At 37.1% G+C, this 25380-nt stretch overlaps 1 protein-coding gene across 2 annotated transcripts in view; it reads left to right on the top strand.

Moving 5' to 3' along the window:
* Window positions 1–8582, top strand: part of VAMP4 (vesicle associated membrane protein 4) — a 53032-nt gene extending 44450 nt beyond the window's left edge. For both annotated transcript variants that reach the window (XM_007480774.3, XM_001364868.4), the window contains exons 7-8: window positions 5751–5802; window positions 7414–8582. In XM_007480774.3, coding sequence (XP_007480836.1) covers window positions 5751–5802; window positions 7414–7442 — 81 coding nt within the window. In that variant the 3' untranslated portion in view covers window positions 7443–8582. The remainder of the gene's footprint in view (window positions 1–5750; window positions 5803–7413) is intronic.
* Window positions 8583–25380: the final 16798 nt, after the last annotated feature.

Genomic DNA, 25380 nt, shown 5'->3' with positions numbered 1-25380 from the left:
TTTTATGTGAACTGTTCGTAACTCTTTAATTTATCATGACTACCAAACATGAGAGGAAAAATATTTCTTTTATGTTCAGATGATAATTTTGAAATTTCATGTTAGCAAATCCCTCATTTTCCCTCTAGTCCAGGTTTTCATTCTTGGCTTTCTTTCTGTCATTTTCTTTTTTAAACCCTTACTTTCCATCTTAGAGTCAATACTTTGCATTGGTTCCAAGGCAGAAGAGAGGTAAGGTCTAGGCAAGGGGGTTAAGTGGTTTGCCCATAGTCATCAGCTAAGGAGTGCCTGAGGTCAGATTTGAACCCAGGATCTCCCATCTCTAGTCTTGGCTCTCAATCCTTAGAGCCACCTAGGTGCCCCCCCACCCCTATTCTTGGCTTTCTTCAGAACTTTAGAGATTCACTCCTTTTGCAGTAAGTGCTATTATAGAGAGATTTCATTTTAGGGTTCAGCATTATTCTTTTTGCTTTCTTTGCCCATTGTTTCTCTGGCTGGCATTTTGCTTTGCCAATCTTTAGTCAGAGTTAATTATCCATCCTTTTTTATTTTTTTTTTCAACTAATCACCATAGTGGTGATACAAGGGAGAATGATCCATTTGGGAAGATAAACCCTAAGAACTTGGGACCTCCAGAGCCAAGACACCTCTGACTTCCATGATTAATCTGCATTTTTAGATAATCAAGATTTACATATCTTGGTCTACTTCTACCATCTTCTTGGGAAGGGCAGGAAGCTTTGGAAACTTTACCCTGATTTTGAAAATTTGCTGAGGTATACCTTTTTTTCATTAACAATTTGAAAGCTATCAATTGAAAAGAGGATTTTAATTTATGTTTCTCCTGTCTTCCACATACTTGGACAAGACCTAAAATACAGAATGAAAAGACAAAAAAAGCATAGAAAATCAGTAGAATTACTCTACTAGACCATTTCATTATTTTTACTATGTAGCTTGTAAAATGAGCATTTAGCAAGTCTGTCTTGATAATTCATTATTTCTCTGAAATGTAGTTCACTTGTTATAATCCTGAAAGCTTCAAGAAAGAGAAAGACAGCACAGTATTGTAGGAAGTTCATCAGGCGGTTTGAAGCCAGAGGATTTAGGCTTCAATCTGGGACCTGCTACTTGTTAACTTTGTGACTTTATGAAAATATTTAATTTTTAAAGGAAATCTTTATAGCATTTTATAATACATTTTATATACATTCTTACTCAAGTCTCAAAACACTGTAAAGTAAGTATTATAAATATTAATGTTATCATTTTATATATTTGGAAATTGAGGATTAGTGAAATTAAATTACATAGGAAGTTTCAGAGCCAAGATCCTCAGGCAGACCTCTTTCCAGCTCCAAGTTATATCACACTTCAGTTTCTGTATCTATAAAGAGGTTTTAAAGCCTTTATTACTTTTTCAAGTGAGCAAAATTGCATTGCAGATTACACAAATTCATTGTTTCTTTGTTTTCTCATCTGTAAGATAAGGCTATTTACTATTTGATCTCTAATCTTCAAGCTTTAAATCCAACTATCTTAACTGAAACCTTATTAGAAGATTTATCCAACCAAGAAACCTCTTTGCCTAGGGTTCAAGATCAATCTGTGTTGTATTGAATTCTTCTGGATTGTATTATAGCAAGGTTCCAGAGAGATATTTTTTAATTTTAATTTTTTAATCTGAAATTATTTTTTAAATTTATGTTAAATGTAAAATAAATGAAAAGATTACAGTTAGGAGAGTTTTAATTTATTTTTGTTTTTATTTTTTTGTATTTACCTGAACTTTGACTCTTAGTTTAAATTGGCCCCTTTCCCTTTCTTTCTCACACACAGATACAGTACTACTATTGTTTTGTTTAGGCATTCCTTGGCAGTTGTATACTCCAAAAATAAAACGCTATCCATTGAAGTGTTTTAAAAGTTATATAATATTTTCCTTTCCTACCTTCCAAATTTTGGATCGAACACAATTTGAAAGGACTTTATGATATGTTTTTTGGATGAGTCTATAAAATGCTTAGGATTTTGTTCCATACCAACTTAGTGTTCAGACAACATGGTTTACAGAAATTTTTGCTGAAAGGCCTTTATTTAGAGTAAAGAAAAATCAGTTTATGAATTTGCTTTTAAATACTAAGCAAACAGTGGGCTATTTTCAAATTCATATAAAGAAATCCTGAATAATAGGCACATCCCCTAGAAATTTAGGCTCAATAATGGAATGTGAGATACAGTGAGCAAAAGGAGATGGAATTGCCTATAGCAGGGGAAAGATATTCAACAAGGCTGTGTATCAAAATTTCCACAAGTTGCTTCAGCTGACTGAAGAGCATCTGCCCCTGAATTTCTTGGGGGTGGGAGGGGCAGGGTTGCACCTAGCCAAGCCTCAAGAGTAGACTGAAGCCCTTATGGCAATTTTGACTCAGGCAACCAAGAAGTGATGCCAGCTTCCCAAACATTTACTCCCCTGAGTTAATCAAGGTTCAAAAATGATTTCAACAGGGGCAGCCAAACGACTCAGTGAATAGAGAGTCAGACCTCAAGATCGGAGATCCTGGATTAAATCTGGCCTCAGATACTTCTAGCTGTGTGACCCTGGGCAAGTCATTTAAGTTACCTAGCCTTATTACTCTAATGCCTTAGGACCAATATTTACTATCCATTCTAAGATAGAAAGTAAGGGTTTAAAAAAATTAGTTTCAACAATATTCTTGGGAAAAAAAAGTTAGCCTTTCCCAAAACTTGCATGGGGAAGGAAGTTGACAAATATTATAGTTATTATAGAAAAGTTTACCCAAAGACTTCTATTTAAAGTAATAAAAAAGCAATTTATGAATTCACTTTGGTACTGAACAATCAGTGAGACATTTTCAGACATTTCAAAAGAGAGGGTGAGGATATTAGTCTCATCACACCCTGTGATTTATAAGGCTAAATATTTGTTAACATACCCATCTCTCTCCCAAACTTCATTATATCTCTTGAGCACCCCATTATTCTGCCATTCCTCAGCTTCACAATATTGGTGTCATCCTCAGCTCGATTCTCCCTCACCCCATAAATCTAATTAACTGTCAAATCTTGACACTTCAGCCTCCATGACATTTCTCAAATATTTCCTCTTCTTTCTGTCACACAGCCACTACTCTGGTTCAAGCCTTCATCTTCTCTTGCCTGGACTATTATGATAGCCTTCGGGGTGGTCCCCCTGCCTTGAGTCTCTCTAAAACCTAATGCATCCTCCATACAGCCCAATACATAGTCATTTAGGAAAAATAATTTTCCTAAATCAAGTCAGACTATGTCATGCTCTTACTCATTAAATTTAAATGGCTCCTTATTAACTCTAGGATCAAATAGAAAGACCTTTTAACTGCAGCTAGGTGGCTCAAAGGATAGAGAGTCAGAACTGGAGTCGGGAGGACCTGAGTTCAAATTTGACCTCAGATACTTCCCACCTGTATGACCCTGGACAAGTCAGTGAACCACAGTTGCCTAACCCTTACCACTCTTCTGCCCTAGAAATGATACTTGTATCAATTTGAAGACAGAAGGTAAAAAGGTTTTTGTTTTTTTTTTAAGTCCTCTTGGGCATTTAAATCTCATTAAAGCCTGATCTTATTCTATCTTCCCAATCTTATTAGACATCATTCTCCTCCATATACTCCAAGTAAGGTCCAGGTGAACTTGTCTTTTTGCTCTTCCTATTACCCAAACATTTCTTCTGCTATTTATGTGCCTTTGCAATGGTTGTCTTCTGAGCCTGGAATGTACTTATTCCCCTCCTCCATCTCTCAGAATTACTGGTTTCCTCCAATATTCATCCCAAGCACAACCTTCTCCATAATCCTCCCTACCTGCTACTGTATTCACTTCAAGTTTATGTTTTATTTATACCTATATATGTACATGTTGGTGCTCCCATTGGAATGGAAAATCCTTAAGAGCAGTGATTTCTTTTTTTGTCTTCATATCCTTGGCACCTTGCACATTGTAGACATGTGACAGTGTTTCTTGATTGATTGATTAATTATTATCAAATTATTTGACCAGGATTCAATGCTTGCTGGAACTAGAACTCACTTTTGTCTCCTATTTCATTCTCACCCCAGGTGAATCACATAACATGTTTAGCTGAATTCTTTGTGGGGAACACTGTTGATAGCCCTCAAAATGAAAATACAAGTATTAATAAAGCTATGAAAATAATTTAATTAAAATTATCATTCACTTTGAAAAGAAGTGCTTTTAAAGTACCCTTCATTCCTATTCTTTGTATATAAGTAGTTAAAAAATTTAGATTCCTTTTGAATTCAATGTTTATTTACTCTTGTGCAGAAGTGCTGTAACATATGTGAACAGAGCCCTCAAATATAATTGCTCTGATCAGGTTTCATAATGTTGTTAGATGTTATAAAGGTCACAATATAATCTTTCTTCCTCCCCCCACCCCAGTCAAATTAATCTAGTTTAATACTTTTCAGTTCCATTGAGCTCTGTGCCCTCTCTGAACCTTACCACCCTGATGGTTCCTTCCTCCCATATTATGTTCTGTTCTTATCTTCTCCATATTCCCTAACTCCTGTCTATACTTTGTCACTCCCCACCCCTGGTTCTTCTCATTCCTATGTCTGTGCTATTAAAATGAGCTACTTAAATAGACATTGGATGTATACATCACCCTTTCCCCTATCAGATAAATCACAACTTTTCATTAAACATCATTAAACAGTACTTAAAAAAGGAAAAAAATCCCCCTTTATAAAAATAATCCTATTTGGATAGAAGTGTTCAGCAGGAGAAAAAGGTCATAATACAGCCTGGCTATTACTATTACAATGAAGATTATGAATATCCCCACAGGTTGTCGGGCCTAGCAAACTAAAGCCTGAATGCCAGAGGTCCTGCTGCAGGCCACGTGGCCCTGGAAAGGAGCCTCTTTCTTAACTTAGCATTTGTAGCTCCTATCCCAGACGATGGTAATGAACCTCCACTCTTTTAGACTTTCTGGGGTGACAAGTATCATCTCTAGAACTGGACTCAATTCAATCCAGATGTCAATCTCCCTCTGTGTCTCCTTCCTCCCAGTGTTTCTCACTTAATCTGCTCTGTTAAATTCAATCCTAGTGCTATTTCCATATTTAAAATATTATTCTTATTCTGTATTGACATAAAGCATATATGTTTTCATGAAATCATCTGGGGGGATGCCTAAAACTAAATTTTTGTCATTCCCTTTAGCAGAAAGACACAAAACATCAATAAAACTGACTCATATCAAGGATTTGGTTTTTAAAAAAAATCTATTTCCAGAGAATTTTTTGAAGTCAGTATGAATTTTACTTAATTACTTCCGACAAGGATAATGAACCTTTTTTTTTAACGCAAGATTATTGACCCAAACATGGAAATGAATGAAAGAGGAAAAAATCAAATTTAACTAAACTCACATAAGTTTTTTTTAAGGCTTAATTTAGTTTTAGAATTTGAGAGGGAGAAGAAAAAAAATTGAAATTAATGTGCCACTAGTCTCTTTTAAAAATTAAGTCCAGGAACCATCATTTTAGTAAATAATAACAAATAATGAAAGACATACATGTCAGTTTTTCCCAAGAGAATGCTAAAATACCCCCATTTCTGAGGCACTCTGGTTAATTAAAATTTCACTGTGATATTTTTTAAGTTGTTGTTTTTTTTTAATTAGGAAACAACTAATGGGTTTCTATCCTTTTTTTATATTGCAGATGAAGGCCATCATGGCTCTGGTTGCTGTTATCCTTTTGCTGGTGATTATCAGTGAGTATTGATAGTTATTTCTGTAGAATATCCATTGAAGTTAAGTTAAAATTTTCTTTTTTATTTCTGTCCAGTCATTCTAGTATAACCAAGTTAAAAGCACATCATTTCTCCAATAAGACATATATGCTGACTTGTGATCTTGTGCTCTACACCAAAGCATTGACTCCACATTGCTGCTTCCTTCCTTCCTTCTTCTCTCTCTCTCTCTCTTCTCCTCTCCCTTTCTTTCCTTTCTTTTTTTTCCTTCCCTTACCTTCTGCCTTTGAATCAGTACTGTGTATTGGTTCCAAGGCAGAAGAGTGGTAAGGGCTAAGCAATGGGGGTTAAATGACTTGCCCAGGGTCACACAGCTGGGAAGTGTCTGAGGCCAGATTTGAACCTAGGACCTCCCATCTCTGGGCCTGACTCTCAATCCACTGAGCCACTTAGCTGCTCCCTGCTGCTTACTTTCCTATATTCCTTTGGTATCCTTTGATTCAAGAATGAACTGAGTATTATCAGAGCATTTCATTGTTGATGTATTTTTTTTTACTTTGTCTCGTTAAAGATTGAAGGAAAGTTAAATACATCTCCACTTATAAAATAAGGTTGTTTTTGCTTTTCATGCCTATTTTAGGGAGTTTTGTGGGTATTTTTGAATTTGAAATTTCTTCAAGGCAATCTCTTGAACAACTCTAATTTATTATTTGTCAGCATATAGCATCTCCTAATTGGGTAGATAAAGTCAAAGATAAATGCTTTTTTAAAAATCTAATCTTTGCTGTATTTCCTATTTCACCTTCCAAGAGCAAATGGCCAAATATAGTGTTAACATCTTGAATATTCTTCACTCTCACTCACCCCACATAGCCAATCAGTTGACAAATCACATCATTTCTACTTTACCAACATCTTCAAATATATCTTTGTGTTTACACAGCCACTACCTTAATTCAGACCTTTCCTGACTACTGCAGTCGTCTTCTAACTTGTCTCCCTGCCTTGAGCATGTCTACAGAAATCTGTCTTCCACAGTTACCAAAGGAGTTTTCCTAAAGCATTAGTCTGGCCATGGCCTCCATTAATTAAACTTTTATGACTCTCTATTCTAGGATCAATTTTAAACTCTTCTGTATGTCATTTAAAGTCATTTGTCATTTGGCCCTCGTCTGTCTTTCTGGACCATTCATGAACCTTGTGGTCTAGCCAATATGGCCTTTTTACCAATCTTCCTATACAGTACGAAGCTCCCACCTTTGGGCCTTTGCACTAAATAACCCGCTTGCTTAGAATGCATTCCCCCTCCTCTCCTGTTCTTAGAATCACTAATTTCCTTTAAAACTTAGCTCAAGTTTTTTTTCTTTCCCCTCACTGCTGTCTCCCCCTCTCCAGTGCCTTTGTTTATATGTATGTACACACACACACACACACACACACACACACACATCTATATTTTGTAGACATTTACAGTATTCTATATTGTCTTCCTCAATTGATTGTGAGCTCTATGAGAGCGGGGATTTTTTGTTTTTATTTTTGTATCACAATCTTTGGGCACATAGTAGGCCTTTTAATAAATGCTCCTTAACCAATTGACATACTGTTGGTTGTTTTTTTTTTCTTTTATAGTTCCTATTGTCCTGAAATATCGGTCTTGATTCGGTGACCAGAGATCTCCATTAAAACAGTTCTGGGACAATTAAAAAAAAGAAGATTGCTGCATAAGTTAACAAAATATGTATATAACTTTCAAAAGTTTTTTTTTTCTGAAGAAGTAAAAAGAGGCAAGTGTCCAGTTCAAATTGGAGTATTGACAAGTTCCTAATTACTTCCTCCCTTTCACCAAAATATGCTTTCATTAATTTATTTTAAAACAGAAACACCTACTTTGCCATGTTCTAGGAGCCTGATTTTAAACTTGATACTTGCCAATACATTATTTGTATATATAGCTAAACATTAATGATGATATTTATAATTTAACACAATTTCCTACTGTAAACTAGAGAGGTGGGGATTTATTGCATCAAGTTCAGGGAGAGGGTGGGGAGTGAGAAGCATATGTAGAGAGATGAAACATTATGTAAAAAAGGATGGTAACCATTCAATTAATGATTACAAAATGTGTAATTTTTCTCATGTAAAAAAAAATTAGGTTTTGGAAATGGTTTCCATATATTTGTGGAGAAACTGATGTTTTTTCAATCCTGCTACTCTCAACTGTGACTAAAGACATTCCAGTAAACCTATTTTGCCTGTATGTAGAATCCGTGACAGCTTTTTTTACTTTGGAGCTATGCTAGTGGATCCTGATCAATCTTAAAGCACAGCCTGGCACAGTTAATGCAAGAAATGAGACCAAAGGAAAAGAGAGCTTCAGTGGAGTGTTTGGGAATGGCTCCTACACACGGGTGCATTACTATTGAAAATGATCAGCTTTCATTTCCCTCCAGTAATAGAAGAGAAATTAAGAGATCATGAGTAAAAGAAATCCATAGATATTCAGTTTGTTCCAGTGATTTACCCTCAACAAAACCTCTTTCCAGAGCTGCTAACAAGGAACAAAATTCATTTGCTTTGAATTTGCTAGTCTTTCCCTGCTACCTGTCTTTCCTCTGGTAGAAGTGCCCACTTGCTCACAAGGTGGCCAAAAAGCAAGCAACAGGACATAGGAGAAGCCCCCAGGAGCCTAGTAATCCACAATGGGATCATCTGTGCCTGAAAAATCACATGCTGGTGAATGTTGACAGTTTAATATTTTTCTTGACCTACTTATACTTAATAAATAATTAAAGACAGGTTATGAGATTCTTTTTTTTTTCCCAGCTCAATCTAAGTTGTACAAACATAGTTGTGTTCTTCATGCAAGCCAAAAAGAAAATACAAATTTCATGTAAAATCAGGGCAGAATTCCACAATGAAAAATTATTTTGCAGCAGCTTTGCCCATACATCTTTGTGTATAGAAGGCACATTTTCAGAAAGTTTAAGTATCAATGAGTTACAAGAAGAAAAATAATATTTAATAAATAAAACGAATCTCTATGTTACTTGTTGAGGGAATTCTGTTGCTATAAGATATACAAAATACAGAATTCATTTTTTATATTCTATAGAGTCAGTATTAAGAAAAAGAACTATTCTGTTTAGAATGGAGAAAAATATGAAGAGAGGAAGCAACAAGTCCATTCAGGACACCTGCAAATGATGAAGACACTTAATATGATGGCTTTATTTTGTAATTTGTTAATAGTATTTTTTTTCCATTTGAATAAGCTTATTTAGTCAATTTAGAACAGTATTCCTTGGTTACAATAATCACATTATTTCCCTCCTTCCCCTCCACCCACTCTTCCCAAAGCCAACGCACAATTCCACTGGGTATTACTTGTGTTCTTGATCAGAACCTATTTCCATGTTGTTTTTTACACTAGGATATTCATTTAGAGTCTACATACCCAACCATATCCCTTCGACCAATGTATTCAAGCAGTTGTTTTCTTTGGTGTTTTTACTCCCACGGTGTTTCCTCTGGATGTGGATAGTGTTTTTTCTTGTAGATCCCTCCAAGTTGTTCAGGATCACTGCATTGCCACTAATGGAAAAGTCCGTTACATTCAATTGTACCACAGCGTATCAGTCTCTGTGTCCAATGTTCTCCTGGTTCTGCTCCTCTCATTCTGCATCAATTCCTGGAGGTTGTTCCAGTCTCCATGGAATTCCTCCACTTTATTATTCCTTTGAGCACAATAGTATTCCATCACCAACAGATACCACAATTTGTTCAGCCATTCCCCAATTGAAGGGCATCCCCTCATTTTCCAGTTTTTTGCCACCACAAAGAGCGCTGCTATGAATATTCTTGTACAAGTCTTTTTCCTTATTATCTCTTTGGGGTACAAGCCCAGCAGTGCTATGGCTGGATCAAAGGGCAGACATTCTTTTATCGCCCTTTGGGCATAGTTCCAAATTGCCCTCCAGAATGGTTGGATCAATTCACAACTCCACCAGCAATGAATTAATGTCCCTACTTTGCTGCATCCCCTCCAGCATTCATTACTTTCCTTTGCTGTAATGTTAGCCAATCTGCTAGGTGTGAGGTGATACCTCAGAGTTGTTTTGATTTGCATTTCTCTGATTATAAGAGATGTAGAACACTTTTTCATGTGCTTATTAATAGTTTTGATTTCTTTAACTGAAAATTGCCTATTCATGTCCCTTGCCCATTTATCAATTGGAGAATGGATTCATTTTTTGTACAACTGGTTTAGCTCTTTATAAATTTGAGTAATTAGACCTTTGTCAGAGGTTTTTGTAATGAAGATTTCCCCCCAATTTGTTGATTCCCTTCTAATTTTGGATGCATTAGTTTTGTTTGTATAAAAACTTTTTAATTTGATGTAATCAAAATTATTGATTTTACATTTTGTGGTTTTTTTCTAGCTCTTGCTTGGTTTTAAAGTCTTTCCTTTCCCGAAGATCTGACAAGTACACTATTCTGTGTTCACCTAATCTGCTTATAGTTTCCTTCTTTATATTCAGGTCATTCGCCCATTCTGAGTTTATCTTGGTGTAGGGTGTGAGGTGTTGATCCAAACCTAATCTCTCCCATACTGTCTTCTAGCTAATAGCATTTTAAAGAACCATTTCTATTTCCAGAGATACAATGTCTGTATACTGTGGGATTCCTTGGCTTCCTTATCTTTTGGAGATATTGACTAAGAGAAACTTGGATTGGAATTCTTCTGACAAAAGAAAATAATTTTACCTTTAGATTTAAAAGTAATAAATTCAGTATTTTTACTAAAGAAGCTAATGTTTTTACACAAGATCATTTAGGCCAACTTTGGCTCAGTGTAAGAAAACATTTCTTGACACGGGTATCCAAAAGTGGAATTGGGATATTTGGAAAGATGCAAGTTCCCTTCTTTAGAAAACTAAGCAGAGACTTAATAGTTAACTAGAAATGTAAAGTGGAATTGTATTTTAGATAGCTGGTCCCGTCTAGCACCATGATAATAACCAAGTGAGAAAAATAAAGATTCATCATCATTTAGTGGATTTACAGATCTCAACCATAGAAATAGCGGACAGATGATACTTCTTAGAACCATAACTGATCAGCATGGATAGTTTCAGCAAATTGTGTGGAAATTTTGTCTGTCCTTTATTTAACATTAGTAAAGGTGAAGAGAGCTTTAGGTTACATACAGGATCTGCATTTCCAGTGGTAACATTAGTGGAGAGAATATTTTTACATATATACATATATAAATATAAATAATTTATAGATTTAATATAATCATTGAGTGAAGGGAGGGAAATAATGTAGTTTTGATTAGTTGCTTCTTTCCTTGGCTATTCCTTTTTCATTCATCAGCTCAGCTGGCTTTGCACATGACAGTGGAGGTTCATTACCATCGTCTGGGATAGGAGCTACAAATGCTAAGTTAAGAAAGAGGCTCCTTTCCAGGGCCACGTGGCCTGCAGCAGGACCTCTGGCATTCAGGCTTTAGTTTGCTAGGCCCGACAACCTGTGGGGATATTCATAATCTTCATTGTAATAGTAATAGCCAGGCTGTATTATGACCTTTTTCTCCTGCTGAACACTTCTATCCAAATAGGATTATTTTTATAAAGGGGGATTTTTTTCCTTTTTTAAGTACTGTTTAATGATGTTTAAGTTGTGATTTATCTGATAGGGGAAAGGGTGATGTATACATCCAATGTCTATTTAAGTAGCTCATTTTAATAGCACAGACATTACTGATTATTACCCTGCCTATGTTACATTAACTTGAAAAGACTTTGTGTACAACTTTAAGTATTCCTTTGTGAATCCATCTGACAACTGCTTTTTGTAATTCTTTGGAAATCTATTCTCCAATTTCTGTTTTTAGTTGTCTTCATATTCTCACTGGGTACATCCTGCAGTTTCATTAAAAAAAAAAACACTTTTAAAAATCCTTACTCTCCACCTTAGAATCCCTACTGTGTATTGGTTCTAAGGCAGAAGAACGATAACTCTAGGCAGTGGGGGTCAAGTGACTTGCCCAAGGTCAGCTAAGAAGTGTCTGAGGCTAGATTTGAACCCAGGACCTCCCATCTCTAGCCCTGGCTCTCAATCCATTGAGCTACCCAGTTGCCCCCCATATCCTGCAGTTTCAGAAGCCCTGATGATACTTCAGCTCATCTTTTTCCAATAATAGTGTACATTTACATAGCAATTTGTGGTTTAGGGCATGCTTCATTCAGAGCAATCAAATGTGATAAGTGGTATATTATCGCCCTGTTTTAAAGATGAGAAATCAGTTCCCAAGGGCATTGGAGTGACTATCTTGTACCTGGAAAATCTCTTGTGATTCTCTGCTATCCAAAAGCCTTTCACTTGCTACAGAATGAGTTGCCTGGCCCCTCACTTCATCCTCATTCAAAGTTCTGGAGAGTTTTCTTTGCTCACATAGCCAGATCTTTAGTCTGCCTCTTACTATGTATTCTGTGCTGTCATGTTGCCTAATCCACAGTCCTAGTCACCACAGTAGTTTGTGAAAATATTTCTCATCCACTGGTTTAGCTGAGTTACTTCTCAGAACGCTAGAAGGTGTCTCCTATTTTCTCTGTGTCCACATGTTAAATGGGACTCTTACCTAGAGCAGCCTCCCATTCAGTATCTTTGTCTAGGGTCTCATGCCCCCTTTAAACCCACTACAGAAATGGCACGCCTCTAAACTGGCCTGACTCAAGCAGCTCTGAATTTTTCAAGGCTCAGTGTTGGGCTGCTTCTTTGTATTTTGCATCCTTCATCCCTGGTTGGGGAGGTTTGGGGGCAGGACCAGGAGGAAGAGTTTGCAGAAACAAATCTGTGTAGCACCTCCTGCACTGAAGATGCTTGTCCTAAATCTGTTGCACGTATACATATATGTATGTAGATACACGTATATGTCTAACCTATGCCCCAAGAACATTTTTCACAATCAACAAAATGATCAAAATCTATAGGGAAGTATTTTTGGTTTGAATGAATACCATCCAGACATGGCAAATGCCCTTAATTATTAGAATAGAGCACAAATAATCCAAAAATCCCTCCTGCATTTGCTTTTGTAATGAGTTATTCTTTTTGAATAGTGAATATGTGAGATTCTTTATGAGTACACAATATTTGCAACAAAACAGGATCACCCTGAAGACGACTCAAAAAGGAAAAAAGTAGCGCCTGTCCTGCAGACGCTGCCCAGGACAAGTATTCATGCTTCCGATAAGCAACCTCGTGAATTAGAAGGAAGGTGACTGCCTCACTTTCTTGGCCTCATTTAGACTTTGCCTTGACATGGAATTCTGGCTGCTAGAGATGGAGCCTTAAAGATTGCCTCCATCATTGGCGTCCTCATTTCACAGAGCAAAGAGGCCCAGATAGCTTGTCGCTTGATAATGGTCACTGAGAGCTTCAGAATCCAAGCCAAGCTTCCTGACTAATCCAGGACCATCTACGTGAAACTTGGGAGTTTGTGCTGAAAGGAAAGAAACCTTCGATCTCTTCTGTTCCTTAACCATAGAGGCAAAATCAAACTATGGCAGACTTGATCCTGGGAAGAAACCCAAAGGGTTGTCTAGAAAGTCACCCAGACCACTGAAAAATATGTAGGACTTTTCCTCTTTATTTTACTTTTTTTTTTTAACCCTTACCTTCTGTCTTGGAGTTAATACTGTGTATTGGCTCCAAGGCAGAAGAGTGACGAGCGCTAGGCAATAGGAATTAAGTGACTTGCACAGGGTCACACAGCTGGGATGTGTCCGGTGCCAGATTTAAACCCAACTCTTTATCTCTAGGCCTGACTTTTAATACATTGAGCCACTTACTTCTTCTCTCTTTACTTTTAAAATATAATTGGTGGTTGTTCAGTCATATTTGACTTTGTGACTCTATTTGGGTTTTTTTAGCAAAGATACTAGAGTGGTTTGCTGTTTTCTTTTCCAGCTAATTTCACAGATGAGAAAGAAACTGAGGCAATCAGGGTTGTCCAGGGCCACATAGCTAATGTCTGGGGCTAGATTTGAACTTAGGGAGATGAGTATTTCTGACTCCAGGCCTGGCACTTTATCCACTGTGCCACCTCACTGCAGCGGTCATTTAGCTTTTAGGGAAGGACAGTGATTTGTAAAAAACTATGATAAGCAATAATAGAAAATTCCATTTTTAGGATGTTTGTTATATTCTTTACAAATAAAAGGTTAGCAACAAAATATTTTGAGACCACAAGGTAATATTTTGCAGAAGTTTACTGAAAGGTGCCTTTGATCAAGACTGGAAAAAAGTCAAATGCTAGCAATAAGAAATTTCAAGTATTCTGTTTATGTCCAGATAAAAATATTATTCTTTTAAATATAACATTAAATTTAGCTTCTTTGAAAAGTGCCTTTAGTGTGTTTTAAATTGTATTTAGGAAAAGAAAATGTCAAGAGGTATGTTCCTGGTTCCCAAATTTGCATAAATAGTATTTTGAAATATGGACTTCACCTGCATTAAGAAGCATTTTAAATTCTGCATAGTAAAGAGTGAAACATTTTCACAGGGAAGCAAGTATTTGTGTTTAGTTGTATTACATAATTTTTTTAAAAAATCCTTACCTTCTGTCTTGGAGCCAATACTGTGTATTGGCTACCAGGCAGAAGAGTGGTAAGGGCTAGGCAATGGGGGTCAAGTGACTTGCCCAGGGTCACACAGCTGGGAAGTGTCTGAGGCCAGATTTGAACCTAGGACCTCCCATCTCTAGGCCTGACTCTCAATCCCCTGAGCTACCCAGCTGCCCCCGTGTTACATAACTTTTTGAAATTTGAAAGCTTCCACTTTTTTGCTGTAGATTTAAGGCAAAGTTTAAACATTCAATTCAATAAACATTAAGCACCTACCACAGCACAAGACATGGTTCTAGGTGTTAGGAGATATAAGATATTGTCTTCATAGGAGTGTAAGACATAGTAGGAGGCTGTGACATATACAGATAATCATGCTAACTATGGAGAGGAAAAGTGCAAAATGTTATCTTTGTTGGCCTAGCCATCCTTCCCAGTCATTTAAATCCCATTTCAAATGTTACCTCTTCTCTGGAACTTAACCTAGATTGGACACTGTCTTATAAAAAGGAGGGCAGCCATAATTTCCTGCTATTCCTGTGCTAAAATAAAATGTTCTTTGTGTAATGATACAAAATCATCTGCTCTTTGAGCTAAATGTCAAATTCCCAAGATCAGATTTCATCTTAATTGTATTAGCAAAGTTAAGTTCATTAAGCCTAAGTAGTTTTTCCACAAGGGATAGCAAATGGTTCCTTGGAGTATCTGACCATCTGTCCACCTTAATATTACAAAGGTCCAAGTAGAAGTTGAGTTTTCTAACCATCGTGTAAGGGTTCCCCTCTCCCCCAAACTTCAAATTTCAGGGGTAACTGTACTTTAGGTCGAGACTATAGTTTTTCTTCAAACACAATTAGCTCTCCACGTGGACACATATAGACATCCATCCAGATTTGAGGGACCAGAGGAAACAATGATTCTGGCACTCTCCCAGGGGGTGCAGATTCTAGGTCACTTGGAAAGAAAACCCAACCCATCCCTGAGATTTAGATCTGGGACCGTCTGTAGCCAACCAGCCTGGCTGCGCAGATACATTGGCATCTCTGTACAAAGGCATATCCCTGGCTAGCAAGAACAGTGACAATCTCTCACTTGGGTTTGAAGGATTTATGAGTTTTGCCATATAGTTATGATCTTGGTTTTATGGTATAACAAAACATAAAACTTAATTCTAAACAGATGCTACCATACCTAGGATTCGGCAGAGCACAAAGAAAGCTTTCACCTCAGAAACTGGAGTTGTTACTAGTGGCACAGTCTAGCAGGCAGTAAACAAGAGTGCTATTGGTTTCATTTGACATTTACTTACACACTTGAGGGGTCCCCACCCAGTGGAGGGGAATCTACCAGTCACTTTTGGACCTCCTGAGTTGATTCCACACTGGTTGCTGCTGTTAGCAGATTTGCTGGGATTCTCAAAGGAGGGAATCCTGGCCAGGAACATCACCCCTTCCCTTATGCTATAAAGAGAAACTTGTCAGGACTGTTGCCCTTCTCTCAAGCCCGTAGCTTCTTAACAACAAAGACTGTTTGGCCCATACCCAGTGATGGAAATTATATCTAGATTTTGTTCTTATTTCTATTCTGTTAGCAAGGACTGCTCAGGCAACTCGCCTAAGAAAATCTGTTTCTGCCCCCATATATATATATATATATATATATATATATATATAGTGTTGACTTTAGCCATCTTGTACATTGGTTATCAGTGATTTTGGATAAGTTTCCCACAGTATCACAGTTCATGTTCAGACAGCTCTCCCTTGTAAGCACTGAGGACAGGCACCTCGTCATTTCTTTTGTATTTACCCTCCGCGTCTTGCAATAAATATTGATGTTTGCCTCCTCCTGTCAATGTTTGAAGACCAACTGTGTTACGTTGCTAAGGGCAGAATGACTTTATTCTTTTCACTTTGTTCTTTGGCAGTAATCAGGCTATTAACTTTTTTTCTTTAAGTGTGCCTAGAAAAGCCCCATGTTGTCTTTTGTCAACAATAAAAGGACTAACGAAAAATTCTGAAGACACTGTTATCTTTAATAACTCCATCTTTGCTTTGATGTTTAGATGTCGTCTGATTCCTGCCTGGATGTTTTTATTCTAAACAGCTAATGAGAAAAGCTTGGCAAAAAGGAAAAGAGAATTTAGGAAGTTAGAAGAGTTAGAAGGGAAAGAAGAAACAGTTCTGTTAAGATTAAAATTCCCTGGAGCCTGCATCTTAATTTATGCTGCTTATTTATTAAGTAGTGAAAATGGGTTGAAGAGAGAAAAGGCACATAATCACAGGAGCTAACCCTAGCTCGACACTATGTGTCCACGTTCATTCCTACTGCTTGGCTAGAATAGAGAGTGCTGCTTCCTAGAAAATGGGGCATGAACTTCCTTGATCCATAATGTATAACTGCTGTGACATCACTTTGTCTGGGTCTCTGATTGAACAGACTTGATCTCAGTCCAGGGCCAGCCTCTTCTGGGACACGGGGAGCCACCAGGTTTCTGGCTGGTGTCCTCCTTATAAAGATCGGCCTTGTTCTTAATCCCATCACAGGGTGTTCACTAGAGAGCCACCCCGAGAGGAGGAAGAGAGCCATCAGCTGGTGTGCAAGTCTCACAGGTCTTTTGGTTTGTTTCAAAATGTTAACTTTAGTCTTCACCCACAAGTAGTTTACCAACAACCAGGTCAACGAATGGGTAAAGTGGAAGGATGCCACCAGGGGATAGTTGGTAGAACTCGCATACGAGGATCCCTGGACCAACACTCATTTTCCTTTAATCAACCATCTGGGAGTCTTTAAATGCTATAGTAACCAGTGGGCCCAAGCCAGCAAAACAGCTTCACTAGACCTGGGTCTCCAGCATACCGAGAGCCAGTTGTCATGACTTTTCCCCGGGAAAGCTGCCAGCAAGACTTGGGAACTGCCTCTTGGGTCTTGGAGAATGATTCCAGAGAGCAACAGAGGGCCAAAGCAGCCACAGTTGTTACAGTGTTATAGGCAAAATGAAAATCCAATATATGTGTGAAAAATCATTCCAGCGAGGAAACATTTTTCAGTGAGAAAACACTCCATGCACACGCATGTCCTGTTTTCCTTCAGCTGGTGAATCCTTGGGTAAGCGTACAGCACCGATGGTGGGGTCCAGCGGCGTCAGGTAGGGACCTGAGAAATAGTTTCATTTGGGAAGGCAGGTATAGCAGATGAAGAAAATCAGGGAATCATGGGAACAGAATCTGCAGGAATCCTTCTGTAAACTTGAGCTATGTATACCTTAAGGCAATATGAGAGAAAGTCATTCAAAGGCACTTCTTCCTCCACCTATCAGTTACCAAGTTAGCATGTGAAGTACCCAACAGGGCAAAACATGGCTAGGTTTAGTATAGGTTGGTCCATTAGGCGTCTCAATTCTGTTCCAGCAATGTTTAAACATTTTTGGGTTTGATTCATTCAATAAAATCTAAATGCATGTCAGGACAGGAAGTGCACCTACCAGATTTTTGTACAGTAAAGGAATGTAAAGTTATTCATTTATATTTATCCAACATTTAAGAAGGCTACGTTTTATAGGAACACAGAAATATTAAAAAATCTTGGAATTGTTTTGGAGAGTGATAGGCAAATTCTGCTATAGATACTCAAACAATCCTGAAAGTTATTCCTCCTCTCCCTCCCTCATTCCCCCACTACCCTAGGCCAGAACAGAATGACCTCTGTAACACACTGCTCTCACCCAATTCCACTAGACACAATTTTTTGATAGAGCAGATCATAATTAATTCCCTCTATAATTTTGAATGTGTAGATATTCCAAGATCACCATATCATCTGCCCACTAGAGGTAATCCAGAAGAAAGCATTTAGCAGTTAAATTTGCCATTCACATTGGGCCTTCATTTCTCCTTTCTTGAACACTCATCTTTTTCTTCCCTGGGCTGTTAAACCAATCCCAGCCACATTTAGGATTTAGGATTAAATAAGAGCATTTGTGTAAAGCACTTTGCAAACCTTGATCATCTATATAATACTCATTATTATTAGCAGATTAGAAATGCAGTAATTACTAAATTATTTTAGAGATCTGTTCTTCTATCTGTAAATATTTCACTCCATATCTCAGTAAATTGCTTCATGGAGTTCAACTCAATTGATGACATTTTTATCACTTTCTACATTCTAAGGTAGAGTAGGTACATATTAATACATAGGATTTGGAGTTATTAGGAGCCTTGGTGGCTTTTTAGTACAATCCCTTCATTTTACAGTTTATATTTACAGGATCCAAGATTCTAAGGGACTCCCCCAAAGTCCCATAGAGAGTAACAGAGCCAGGAGTTTTTTGTGGACAACCTATTCTAAACTTAGCCCTTGGACAGTGGATATCACTAAGCTTTTGCTTGATACCTTTTTTCTTGGTAGAACATGGAGAACATGATATTTGAAGCCTTTTCTGCTTCGTAATTGCCATTTAGTACATAGGATTTGGAGTTATTAGGAACCTTAGTGACTCTTTTCCAAAACCCTTTATTGTTAATACCTTTCCTCTGAGACTATCTCCATTTTATCTCTCTTACACACACACACACACACACACACACACACACACACACACACACACACACACACACACCAGTTGATAATTATTCTTTCCTTTCCAATAAGTTTTCTCTTCTTCAAAAAACCTATATAATCCTCCATACTTGATATTACCCTAGGGCTAGTGTTCCCCCAAATTGTAGATACTTGAAGTATTGTTATATTTCCTAAGGAAAATTAATCTCTCTCTCTCTCTCTCTCTCTCTCTCTCTCTCTCTCTCTCTCTCTCTCTCTCTCCCTCCTCTCTCTCTCTCTCTCTCTGTCTCTCTCTCTGTCTCTCTCTCTCTCTGTCTCTGTCTCTCTCTGTCTCTGTCTCTCTGTCTCTCCCTCCCTTTCTCTCACTCTCTCTCTCTCTCACACACACACACACACACACACACACACGACAATTCCTTTAAAGGGTTAAGGATGATTGTGAGGGAAAGGCACTCCATTTAGGATCAGGAGAGAATCAGAAACTTGAATCCTCTCTCTACAGGCAAAACTAAGAGGCAGTGAACCTGGAAGCCAAAGTTATTGGGGCACTGTGAACTGCCTTCAAGCATTTGAGGGGCTACTGGGAGATGCTTTATATTTGTTCTGCTTGGCCCCAGAGGGAAGAATTAGGATTCATTGGTGAAAGTTTCAGGGAAGCAAATTTGTGCTCCATCTAAGGAAAAAACACCATCCCCAAGAGTGCTGTCTAAAAGCATAATGGACTGTCTTGGATACCACTAAAAAAGAATCAAGTCAATAAGGCATAAACATTCAAGAGATATGTGGTAGATGGGCTACTTGTTTTGATGCAGGTTAGATTGGATGGCTATGATCCCAGATGCCTTCCAGTGCTAATATTCTGGCAACCAAGACAAGAGATAGATTGGTGGCAGTGAAAATAAGGATGTAGACAACCCAGCCCTGGAGCTTTCTAGGGGAAGAAAACAGAGCTAAGGGATGCAACTGGCTTTTTAAAAAAGTATCCTCTCATTATTTTTTCCTCATTTCAAATAGTCACAATCACCACCACTTCAGACTTTTCTTCTCTTAAACCTAATTTATTTGGTGGAACCCTTCTATTAACTTTTATTTTTCATTCACATTGTGTCCCTGCTCCTCTCACCACCTCCAGAATATACTTTTTTTTTCATTCGGTTTTTCTCCCCCCCCCCCAAAAAAAAACCTTATTATTGTTTTCTAGTACCCATATTTATTAAAATAGTCTTATCTCCACTTTTTATGGTATTCTTATTTGAGAAATGAAAACTTTAAGTCAATATCCAACTCTTGGTTTTGCCAACTCTTATTAAAAGTGCCCTAGTTTGCCCACATTAGAGACCTAGCCAGGAACATAGGCATTTTTCATCTCATTGTTTGTTCCGAAAAGTCCATTTTTCTTCTTTTCAACTACTCCCTCTTTCACTCCACCCTTGTTTTCCCATAAGATCTTCATTTCAGGACACCCTGCACTCTCAAACCATAAAGTCCTGTTTATCCAGGAGCCTTGACTGATCTACCCACCCATTTTATTTTTTTATTTTCATTTTATTTTTTTAAAACCCTTACCTCCCATCTTGTAGTCAATACTGTGTATTGGCTCCAAAGCAGAAGAGTGGTAAGGGCTAGGCAGTGGGGGTTAAATGACTTGCCCAGGGTCATATAACTGGGAAGTGTCTGAGGCCAGATTTGAACCTAGGACTTCCCCATCTCTAGGTCTGGCTCTCAATCCACTGAGCTACCCAGCTGCTCCCCTACCCACCCATTTTAGAAGAAAAGATAATTTGGCTTCTCCAGAGGTAGTCATATCAAATCTACCTATGACCTCTTTCCCAGATTTGAAATGTTCCTTCATGAATGGTTTGGAGATGACGAAACAACATTTAGGGACTTTAAAAATTAGCTCCAGCTGTTTCATATAATCTCCTATGTCTGCTTGTTCATGGGGCATAGTTCTTTCCCAAGATATGATAGTTGCTGTTGCTAAATACTTTTGAGATTGCCAAATGAGGCAATGGATCTTGGGTTTGGCAGTGGAGACCTAGTATGGGTAACAGAAGGCAAATCCGAAATAGAACATTGGTGAAGTGAATTATAGCTTTTAGAAATAAAGTATAATTTCTATTAAAGAAATGTTCTTCTATCCACAGTAATTACTCTCTCTGTGCTTGTAAAGGATAGACAAAGAGAGACAATGTGTTTGAAGTGAGCAGAACCAGAAAAACAGTGTAGATAGTAATAGAAATATTGTATGATGATGAACTCTGAAGAACTAAACAATTATCAGCAAAACAAGGCTCTAAGATAACCTTAAGGAACTCATGATTTAAAAAAAATAACACTCTATCCACAGCCAAAGAAGGAACTATTGAAATCTGATTGCAGATCAAAGCATGTCATCCTTTGTGAGTTTTATTTATCATACCTATGATATGTGTCTTCAGTCACAACATGGGGGAATATGGACATATGTATTACATGAAATCCTTGATATAACCTGCAACAGATTATTTACTGTCCTGGGGTAGGAAGGAGAAGGAGAGAGGGAGAGAAACTGAATCACAAAATGTCAGAAAACAATTATCAGAAATAATTTCTACATGTAAATAAAAAGAAATAAATGCTCCCTCCAAATAAAACAACACATTAAAGGAGTTTGGGAAAGGCTTTTTGCAGAAGGTAAGCTTTTAACTGAGACTTGAAGGAAGAAAACCAGGAAAACCAGGAGCAAGTATGAGAAGTGAGTGCATTCCTGGCTTGAGGGCAGCCAGTGAAAATGCTCAGAGTGAAGAAATGAAGAATCTTATTTAAGGAATAGCAAAGAGACCAATGTCATTGTACTGTAGAGTGTAAGGAGTAGCATAAGGCATAAAAAAACTGGAATAGTATAAGAAGAGTTGAGGTTATGAAAGATTTTAAGAACCAAATAGAGGATTTTATATTTGATCCTGGAGAAAATCTTGGGCCACTGGAAGAATGGGGAATGGGGAGAAGACTTGAGGCACTGGGAATTAACCAGTTCATAAGAATTGGAAACCCGTTGGATATGGGGAACAAAAGAATGAGGATGACCCCATAGTTGAGAGCCTCAGTGACTGGGAAGATGGTGGACACCATCAACAGTAATAGAGAAGTTAGGAAAAGGGGAAGGTTTTGAGGGGAAAGATATAAAGGAGAAGAGGATGATCAACAATATCAAAGCCTATTGAGAGGTCAACAAGGATTAGGATTACATAACTTTAGAAAAGTCACTTTACATTTCAGTTTTCTCTCCCATCAAATGGAAGGTTAGAACTAATTGATTTCTAAGTTTCCTTCCATCTCTAATATTCTATGAGCCCCCAAAGTCACTGTATTGTACAAAATGTCAGGGCTAAAAAATTATCTGTCCCTTGGATTTCAGAGGATTTTAGATTTAGTGTCTGGTGCTTGACAACTGAAGTCATTTTATCTAACTCATTTTTATAGATGAGGAACTAAAATTAACCTAAGATAGTACTGCTATCTAGTAGTAGATAGTGGCAGAGCTGGAATTTGAACTTCAATTCTTGACTTCTGATCGAGTATATAAAATAGCTAGGTGATGCAATGGATAGAGCACTGGACCTGGAATCAGGAAAGACCTGAGTTCAGAACTGATCTCACATCCTTAATGGCTGTGTGATTCTGGGCAAGTCCTTTAATCCTCATCTACCTCAATTTCCTCATCTGTGAAATGGGGATAATAATGGCACCTAACTCAGAGAGTTGCTGTGAGGATTAAATGAGATATCTGTAAAGCACTATGTAAATACAAATTATTATTTAGCTCACTGTTGTACAATACTGCCTCTTTCTTGGTATATGAGAATTTGATCTGTAACAATAGAGGTTCTCAGATTTTCTTGTATTCACACGTGAACATTATCTATTTCTTTCAATGGAATTCCCCCCCCCAAAAAAAAAAACAAACCTGTTTTTCATTTTCCTCTTCTAAGTGGAAAATGTTCCACTCCTGGCTGAAAAGACACGTTATGGTTGATCTTCTTCTGCCCTTGGCACTTGAGTTAATTTTCATAAATCAGATGAGTCATATGGACAGCAGACAAACTGACTTCAGTATCCAGTCAAAATAATTCAAAAATATTGTCAGTGAGTAATTTAACTACTGGTTTAAGAATGTAAGATGATTAACAATATATCAGGAGTACCTCTCAAATTTGCAAGTCATATTTTTATTTGTCTGCTTGTTCTCAAGACTAATTACTTAAGCAAGACCTTATGTCTTGTCTTGATGACTACACACAAAAGAATTGGGTAAGCTTCATATGAAAAGCAAGATTTGCCTAATTTACAATTGTGGATTGTAAAAATGTATTCATTTACCAACTAAGGACTATAATTATTTACTAATGACTATAATCAAGCTTAAGCTATTGAAACAAGTAAATAGTAAATAGAAAACTGGTCTCAGAGTCAATAAAATCTAAGTTCTAGTCCAGCTTTTAACATCTACTGTTTGTGTGACCCTGGGTAAGCCACTTAACTTCCCAATATACCCAGATAACTCTTTAAGATCTTTATTTAGAGGAATTCCAAAGAAGTGGTATGGCCTTAGTGAGAACAACTCATGTCAGACTATTTCCTTTTTCAACAGTAGATCAAGAGAATGTGAGAATCCCACCCCACCCCAATTTTATTTATTCCTTTTGATTTTCATTAATATTTTTTGCACTGCTTTCATTTCCAAATATATCCCCAGGCCTACCCAGATAGCTATCCCTTGTAACAAATGAACTTTTTAAAATAAAAAAGCATTTCCCCCAAACACATTAATTATGTCTGACAGTTTGTGCAAGACCATGTACCCATTGTTCCTTACTCCTTCAGTGAAAGGATAGAGCCATATGCTCTTAACTCTTTTCCAGGATCAACACTAGTTGATGCATTATACAATGTTCAGTTTGATTGTTTTGTTCTGTACATTTATATTGTTGGGATCAATCATGAATATTATTTTTCCTGGTTTCTTCTGTTTTACTCTTTGTCACTCCCTATGTCTATGCATGCTTCTTAGAATATTAAAAAAATTTTTCTTGCAGACTAATAATATTCCATTATATTTATATGCCACAATTTGTTTATTCATAATTTTTAGCAATTAGAAGGTCCCTAAAGCATCAAACTGTGAATAAAATTTTGTGACTAATTTCTCTGAGAAAGGTCTCATTTCTCAAATATATAAAGAACTAAGTCAAATTTATAAGAATCCAAGTTGTTCTCCAATTGATCAAATGGGCAATTTTTAGATGAAGAAATCAAAGCTATCAATAATCATTTGAAAAAAAAATCTAAATCCCTCCTGATTAGGGAAATGCAAATTATAACAACCCTGAAGTGCCAATTCATACCTATCAGATTGGCCAATATGACAATAAAGGAAAATAATAAATGTTGGAGGGGGTGTGGCAGAATTGGGACCCTAATGCATTACTGGTGGAATTGTGAATTGATCCAACCATTCTGGAAGTCAATTTGGAATTATGCCCAAAGGGTTATAAAGAATTAATAGCTTTTGATCCAGCAATATCACTACTAGGTTTATATCCCAAAGAGATAAAAAAAAAATTGGAAAAAGACTTGTGTGCACAAAAATATTTAAAGCTGTTCCTTTTTGTGGTGGCAAAGAATTAGAAACTGAAGGGATGTCCCTCATTTGAGGAATGGCTGAACAAACGATGGTGATGGAATACTATTGTGTTGTAAGAAATTATGAACAGAGTGATTTCAGAAAAAAACTGGAGAGATCTCCATGGACTGATACAGAGTAAAACAAGCAAAACCAGGAGAACATTGTACACAGTAACTGAAACATTGTAGGATGATCAAATATGATAGACTGTTACCAGTAAGATTGCAATGATCCAAGACAATTCTGAGGGACTTATGAGAAAGTACGCTATCCATGTTTAGAGAAAGGACTGTGGGAGTAGAAAGCAGATGAAGACATATTATTTATCACTTATTTATTGGGGGTATATGATTTGGATTTTGGTTTTACAAGATTATTCACTTACAAAAATGAATAATATAGGAATAGGTTTTGAATGATAATACATGTAAAATTCAGATTGAATTGCTTGTCAACTCCAGGAAGGGGAAGGGAAAAAGGGAGGGAGACAACATGAATCATATCACTTTGGAAAACTTACGGTAAATTTGTTATCAAAATAGAATAAAGATAAAAAATAAAAGGTCCCTATTTTGTTTCTAGTTATTTGCAACCACCAAAAAAGTGTTCCTCAATATTTTTGGTATATATGGGACCCTTCTTTCTGCCTTTGCTCTCCTTAGGGTCTATGACTAGCATATGACTAGCAATCTGGGGTTAAAATGATGAACATTTTCATAACTTTAGCAAAGT

Source organism: Monodelphis domestica, chromosome 2 (assembly GCF_027887165.1).
Source record: "Monodelphis domestica isolate mMonDom1 chromosome 2, mMonDom1.pri, whole genome shotgun sequence".
In the NCBI taxonomy this organism is placed as follows: domain Eukaryota; kingdom Metazoa; phylum Chordata; class Mammalia; order Didelphimorphia; family Didelphidae; genus Monodelphis; species Monodelphis domestica.
This window is presented reverse-complemented; position numbering and strand designations above follow the sequence as displayed.